This window comes from Alligator sinensis, unplaced genomic scaffold, assembly GCF_000455745.1.
Source record: "Alligator sinensis unplaced genomic scaffold, ASM45574v1 scaffold927_1, whole genome shotgun sequence".
NCBI lineage: Eukaryota > Metazoa > Chordata > Crocodylia > Alligatoridae > Alligator > Alligator sinensis.
The window spans coordinates 1,895,450-1,903,411 of NW_005842155.1; the positions used below are offsets into that span (position 1 = coordinate 1,895,450).

Consider the following 7,962-nt stretch of genomic DNA (forward strand, 5'->3'; position numbering starts at 1 on the left):
GAGCAGGGGGGGGTTTCCTCTGTCAATCAGTGCGGGGGTCGGTGGGCTGCCTGGGGGAAACAGCAAGATTAAAGGAGCCGCTGTGCAGCCCATTTCTGCCACAAATTTGGTAAGTATCTAGCCATGAGACTCAGAACTAATGTTAAGTTCTGAATTTGTGTCACCTCTGTTTTTAAAAACTTGGGATCATATCTGTTAGCATAGCTATAAATCAAATTCGGTTTCTAAGGTTTGTTCCCTTGGTAAGACATGATAAACATATCATCTCAGCTAAAAAATAAATAAATCACTAACCATCTGTTCTTGTCAATAATACAAATACTTTGATAATGAAATGTACCAAAACAAAATGCAGTGGACAAATACGTTTGAGATTTATTTTTGTTTTCCAATGAATATGTTCCTTTGCAAACAGAAAAATTATTAAACATTATTCTGAATTATTGTTAATGAAGTTGGTTGGAATGGATTGACATATCCAGACTGTATATTATTGTTGAATAAATGAATGACTGTTATAATTAATGTTTTACTTTATTTGCTGAAGATTTTGGTTTTTGCTTTTTTAAGGGTATAAGTTTGCGCGATGAAAATGTTAGACTTATATCAAAAGAAGGAAAAGGGGGTCTTTTGGGACTCGCATCATAGTTGGGAGAGGCGTGGATAAGCTTTTGGGCATCAAAGAGGGCACTTTGTGCCTGAAAACTTGTCTAATACCTCTTCTAATTATATAGCTGGTCTAATAAAAAATAATACTAAAAAAATATATTATTTTCTGGAGCGACCCTACTACAGGCTTGTAACAAATCAGAGTTTTACTTTTAAGATTTTAAAAGATGGGGTTTTTTGTTTTTTTTGTCAGAATCAGTTTAAATTACCTCAGGTTTCTCAGGGAATGCCATTTAAATGGTTGAAACTTAGGGTTGGCTGGGGCATTTTTCATAGAGGAGAAAACTTACAGTGTAAAGTTAGTTTCTGTGCTTCCGCAGCATAATCAGAGTGTTGTCAAATGCACAAAGAAAACAAGATATATAGGAAATTGTTTTTACTGCTACTCTTTAAGTTAAAGTATACCTAGGAGGTACTCTTAGGTATAGTAGGTGCAAAATGTTGTCAGAATTGTGATATTCAAGTTGCAGAAAATGTTGGCTGATAATGATTGCTTTGGACACTTTTAAAGCATCAGCGGTAGTTGCTTTTGTAGTTTTGCTACTTTTATGTGAAAAGATAACCGTTTATTTGAACATTCTCTTTTTTAGATCTAATCGCGCTCTTATAAATGTTTGGATTCCCTCAGTCTTTCTCCGTGGAAAAGCTGCTAATGCATTCCATGTTTATCAGGTAAGCAATGCTACTTTTAAGGTATATTTTCATGATTATTTTGTTTGTGAATGAATTGGAACACTTAAAATATTTTAGGTATCTAAAAGTGTTTATGAATAAAGAACCTTAAATACTTAGGCACAGGGATAATAACTCCAATCATTTGAGTATCTTACTGAGGCTCTTTCGGTGAATAGAGGTAATCTTATGTATATTTTTAGAACTTGGCCCTACTAATAAAATGGTGATACGATGACTGTAGGCAAACAGGCAGCCATTCAGTGTTCTGCAGTAATGACTTCTTGCGCACCTAAGTGCATATGCATGCTTCTTTGTTGAAGGGAGCTGTAGCCAAAAAATCTAATATTTCTTACCAATGTAAATAGTAGTGGAGGTTCTTCAGTTTTACCTTCATGCGGATATGTGAGACCCTTTGTTTTAGTGCTCTACTTCTAAAATGGTGTTTCAAATGTTTTAGCAGCCTGTTTGCTGTAGTGTCTGTTAGCTACAGGTCTAAACCTCCATGTGAGACCTTTTTCTGCTGCCTTATAATTCAGGCTCAAGGGGTGCCTATACATGTAATCCAGGGTGGGGGGAAGGGGCATTTTAATTAGAGCGGCTCTGCAGAGCTACTGTAATTAAAACGCCACAGTGTCTTGTGTATTCAGTGTCCCACATTTCAAAATGGTGGCGAGGGCACTTTAAAGTTTGTTTGATGAGCTTTAGTTGAAGCACACCCACTGCCATTTTGAAATGTGGGACAGAGAATACATGAGACACCGCAGCATGCTGGAGCATTCCAATTAGAACTCATCAAAGCAGACTCGAGTGGTGGAGCCTTCTAATCAGAACATGTCAGAACATGTGTATGGGCACCCAAAAGTTTTAGCAGCTGAATTAAGCTAAAGAATTGGAGCAAAAAGGTATTAGCAGCTAAGTTTTACAGCATGTACAGACATTTGCTGTCCCATAAACACTCCTGGGAGTGTTTTAACCTTGGTTGTTCGCAAGTTATTTTTCTCTTGGAGCAGCCATTTTTACTCTGGAAGAATGTCTAAACATCTGTACACTTGTGTTTCTCTTGGGGGGACCAGGGATTCTCCCAGGAGAAACTGAATGTCTGTACAAGGCCTTACTTTCATGTGTATGTGTAAATTCAGCACTCAGATTGAATTAGCTTTGGTTTTTCATTTTTGTAATTTTGTTTGTTGAGATTTCCAATAAAAAAGCCCAGGTTTTCTCTAAAGAATAAACAGAAAATAGAAGGTTACTTACATTAAAATTAAAAAACCCCGCTGTATCAGGGGGCCTTCCCAGGGCCAGTTAGAAGTTGGCCTAACCACCTTTTTCTGGGTTAACCACCAGCCTCTCTTGCCTGCCACACTTTGTTTTTTAATAAAAATTGGTGACTTAATTAGGTGGGAGGCTGCCTTTTGGTGGCCCTGTTCTCCTGGGCCTATATATGCAGCTCCAACTGCCCCTGTACTGCATCCCAAGCCTTGTGGATGATACACACACATACGATGCTCCCTCACACCACAACTGGTGCTTCTGGGTCTCACAGGGACTCCCTGGAGCAGCAGGTCATAGTGCTCCACCTCTAGGTCGTTCTTTTGACCCACACTCAGCCTCCTTGTGGCAGAGGACTTACTGGGATCAGGACTTGCTCCTAACTCTTTGACTGAGCCCCCCCACTTGGCCTCTGGCCCAAACTATGGCCTCAGGCATCAATGAACATACCTTGGCCTCTTCCCCACACATGGGGTTCCTACTACACCCACTCTAGGGCCTCTACACCATGCCCCACCTTGGGGTCTTCTCATCATCCTCACACTCAACTACAGACACGGGCTGGCCCTTATGCTGCCCTTCAGGCTGGGCTGACTCTCAGTTCGGCCCTACTCAACGAGCCCCTGGGACTGCCCTTCAGGCCTACTCCCCATTCATCCCTACTCAGCCCCCCTCATGCACAGCCCTTCCGGTCTACTCCTGTTCAACCCTACTGTGTGTGGGGCCACCTACATCCCTGTCCTGTCAGGGACTTCACAACTGCCCTCTCTCTTGGGCTTCACCATGACCCCCTCTTTTCAGGTCCACACAGCTATCCCCAACCAAGGCCCTCCAGGGTTTTACTCCCCTGCAGGCTTAGGTGGCCATAGCTGTGCCTGGCCCTTGTACCCACCAAGTTGTGGGGGCTGGGGTTATTAAGGCGCCCCTACCCACCTTTCACTGGGGTGATAACTGGCCTGGCATTTCCTGGGGGCTCCCACACCACTAGGAGCCCCACCAGGCCACCCATCCCTGGCAGTGTGCATTTTTAGGTCATGCCCTGGACCAAGAGCCTCCTAGGCATCTCCATAAGCTCTTACCCTTACCTCCTGGTGTTCCTGCTGCAGCTCAGCCAGGTGATGCTTCCGCATCAATGCTTTACTGCCGGTTGCAGCACCCTTTATGGCATCCTTAATAGGTAACAATTGTGGCCCTTAAGGGTGCTGTGCAGGGGCATCTGCTCCACTGCCATCATGTCAAAACAGCTGGTCCTGTGTGGCACCCTTCAGGGTAAATGCATGGCACAGGCCATCAGGTTCAGTATGGCAGTCGGCTCAGCTTGTGTGTAAAAGTGCCAGAATGGGTGGATGACCCAGATTGCCACCACCACACAGTTCCTGAGGGTCTTTCTGGTCTGCTTGACTAGTGGGAAGCAGGCATGAATAGGCCTATATCAGGCAGGTTGCTGGCTTAGAAGCTGTAAGAGCCAGTTGGGACCTTTGGCTCTGAGGCCTTGTGTCTACAGCTCTGAGGTGGTCTGTGTGCTAGAAGGAAACAGTGCTGGGACCATGCCTATGTTTCATTGGAAGTTCATCAAAACCAGGAGTGAACCATTGGATTCAGAAAATTTATCATTTTTCAAGAAAACAAAACAAAACAAAATAAAAAATTCAGAAAATTCCGACCCACTTTGTCCTTTACCATGTACCCAAGAAGTAGGAAAGTTTGGAATTTGAATACCACCAGAGGTATTTGGATCCAGGGTTTTGGCTCTGTTCATCATATAAAGGTGGAATCCAGAACTTCAGTTCAAAGCTCGACTTTTAATAAGAGACAGTTTGTGGTAAATGATATCTACAATTGCCAAATCTTGTTGTGAATTTTTGTCACTTCATTGGAACAATGTAAGTATTAACATTTGGATGGTGTCTTGCTATGCCTGAAACCTTCCTTTGGGAAAGTGCACTTCCTCTTTATCTCCTTTTACCCCTTCCTCAGATTCTTGTCAAGGTTTAGGTGCCATAAACATTCTTTTCCCACTTTTCTCCTTGTATATTTCAGTATTCTGACTCATAACATGCCCACCTTTGCGGGAGGAAGTCAGATTTTGAGAAGTGTCTTAAGTACCATTTTTCAAAAATCATATAGGCACTTAGGATTCTATATATTATTGTAATTGGGATTAAGTTTCTAAATGCCATGTCATTTTTAAAAATAAGACTTGGGCTTTAAAGTCATTTATGTGGTAATGGAAAAATTTACCATGGGCTTCTTGGCCTGTGTTGATGTCTGACATTTTATTATGTAATTATGACGTTTATTTCTTGTAATCAGTTGGCTTAGTTATCTGGTAATATCCGATGGCATTTTGTACTAATTTTTATCTAATGACTATAAAGTGCAGTGTTCTACTTCACTTTTTTCCTGTTAGGTCTCAGTAATGGTGTACTTTTTTAGCTGTGAGAGCTATTTTATGAAGTGCTCTTCTAGTAATTGCACTTTCAGGATTTTTATGGGAGGAACATTTAGAACAGTGGGAAGAAAAGTACAACAGCAGGGACATACTTCTCACAATAAATAATGGTGACTGGAAAGATGCATCTTAGGAAAGAGAGAACCCAATGAAAACCATTTAGGAGGATGCTGATGTGAGAATGTCGCTATACACTGATCTTTGCTAACAGTGATATTCATAGGGTTCAACCAGAGAGCTGATATTTTTTCTTATACAATTTTAATTCCTTTTAAATACTTTTGTGAAAGGAGTATGAGCTTACGGTCTTTTCTAGAATAATTTTGTTTAATCTAGAGAGTTAATCAAAAGGTAGAATGTGATTTACCTTAGCATAATAATAATCTTTTCTTGATATTTTTTCCTTAGAAGCTGCTTATCAATTTCAGTCTCTGAAAGCTAAAGAGAAAATAGGACAGAAAATTTGTGGTCACCTGTGAGATGAATGCCTTAGTATTCTTGGCAGTGTAAAGATCCAAGAATCCCAAACACATCTGACTTTGAGCTAAGATTCATTCAGCATGGGTACTAATTCCGTTGATGATAAGCAAGTAACCAGTGGGTGGGTCTGTCTAGCTAATTTACTGTACCAGGCCACAGCCTGCTCTGTCGCACATGTTTGAGCATGCATCTGTCTGGTACAGTAAGTCATGGACAGAGATGTACATCTGAACTGGTCAGAATTCTCTTCCAACTAGAAATGCTTCAGGCAGTGGAGATAGATGAAGTCCCCTGGCAGACCTGCACCGGTATGCTTTCTGGCCAGGGAGCACAAAAGGGAGTTGCTCAGGCCTCTGGTTCTTCACTAACCCTGTCATCCTATAGTTAAGGCTTTGGAGAGAAGAAAACAGCTGAACTTTTTTACTGCAGCTGAATATATGCATTTTATAGTGTGATTTTAGATTACTGTAGCTGTTGTGACTTTTTCTCTCTCCCTTGTAAGTGACAAATGTCCATAACTTATGTTTTAAATTTATTAATCTCTTTCTCCTTGCCTGGCTCAATGAGAGAGAGTATTGCCCAACAGGCAAATGACTTTTTGTCCCAGGCATACAGAAGGAAACCTAAGATACAAGGTGTGCAATTTTTATTAGGACACAAGTTTATTAACTCACCTGGGAACGTTATCATGAAATAAACTGGTCAGTTCCTATCATGATGTGAATGTTCAGTGAACTTGAATGTTGCAGGGTTTTTTTTGGCAGACTTGTCATCGTTCCATTGTTGGAACCAACTGATCTTTCCTCACATAAGGGAGGTGATAAAGGAGAATGTTTTTCCTAATGTTCCAGACCTTAGGGGTTCCAGCCACTTTCTTTTAGTGGCCTTTCCTTGAAGTCTACTTTCTACTCCAGATTAGAAAACTAATGAACTGTTACTAGAGAACTGGAGCCCTTATGGAATGAGAACTAGCAATAGGCACTTGCTAAGTTCCATCAGTGTGAAATTAACTTCCCTATTTATTAGTCTGGGTCCATGATCTTACTGGCAAAACAAAGCCCTTCCTCATTTTGCTGCTGTGATTACATGCCCACCATGTTATGCAAAAATATGTAATCACTTTTAAACGTAAAGGTATGTGTGTACCCTGTTATCAAGGGTATAACTTGGGAGGCTGTTATAGAGGTAGATAGAAATTGGTTGAGGTGTTTCTTGAAAGTGAGGTGATTGAACTTATGAAAGTAAAGAAATGTTTTACCACACCTAATGTTTACCACTCTTCTTTCACATTTATGGAGATTTTTTCTGTGGTTCCTTTGTTTTTCTTTAAAATAAAATGACAGCCACCTTAATTATAATTCTGGTTGCATGCTGCAGAGCAAGAATTTAACCTCCGGCAGCCTGCCTTTGGTAAAAAAAAAAAAAAAAAAAGATACTGTGATAGATAAAGGAATGTGAGGTAATGTATCTTTGCATAATATCATAGGCTCTCAAGTTGCATAACAATGACATTACAATGTGGCGTAGTAATCATATTTACAGAAGAAGTTGCCAATTCTGGTGTTCAGAGTTGCCAGAAATGAAAAGGCAGATGAGCTGTGATTTAAAAAATGAAAGAAAATAGGACAAAACCATCGTTTGAGTGATCTGAAGGAATTTGAGTATATGATTAAACAGTTAAAGAATTTAATTTTTTAAAATAAATATAGTTTCTTCTTACGGCTGGTGTTAGATTCTGTTGAGGAAAAGATTCATTATTATCTGTGAAGTCTGGACCATTGCAGTTTCTTTGGGTGGATGGGCAATAAAACCTGTCTAAAATATAATTTGATGATTAAAACTGTATCTTATCTGATTTGTATGCAGAGTTCTTCAGGCTGTTGGATTTTTTGCTCATGAAGAACTAAAGATTGTACATATCAACTGCATTTCCCCCCATAACGTTTTATCTTTTTTTCTGTGCCTGCAGGGGAATAGCTCAGGTGTAATTAGGGCAGAATTTGGAAGTAAACAAGCTCAGGTGTAATTAGGGCAGTATTTGGAAGTAAACAAGCTTTTGAAAGCCAGTTAATGATCGTCTTAGTTGTGTGAACCAAGAAGAATTCTTTTGATGCTCTTATCTGTCTTGGTTCTCTTTTAAAATAAGCACATATAATTTGGAATATGCGGGAAGCACGCTTGTTGAGTATAGATGCCTCTATATAGTCATTTGTCAGTGGTGATTTGCAGGTTAAGCTGGTACAAGCTTTGGCATACTCATGGAATTACACTAAATAAACCAAAGAGCTAAGGATTTTTTTCGGTGAAATCTTTTATTGGACCATCTGTATACTTGAGATAAAGTTAGACAAGCTTTCAAATGCAAAGCATTCTTCAGGATCTGAAAAAGTTAGACAGGGACCTGAAGCAGAATACTT

At 40.1% G+C, this 7,962-nt stretch overlaps 1 protein-coding gene across 1 annotated transcript in view; it reads left to right on the top strand.

Moving 5' to 3' along the window:
- Positions 1-7,962, top strand: part of SNX29 (sorting nexin 29) — a gene marked incomplete at its 5' end in the record, with an annotated part of 446,683 nt that overhangs the window by 223,083 nt on the left and 215,638 nt on the right. The window contains one exon of the mRNA XM_025206427.1: positions 1,260-1,341. Within this exon, the coding sequence (XP_025062212.1) occupies positions 1,260-1,341 (82 nt within the window). The remainder of the gene's footprint in view (positions 1-1,259; positions 1,342-7,962) is intronic.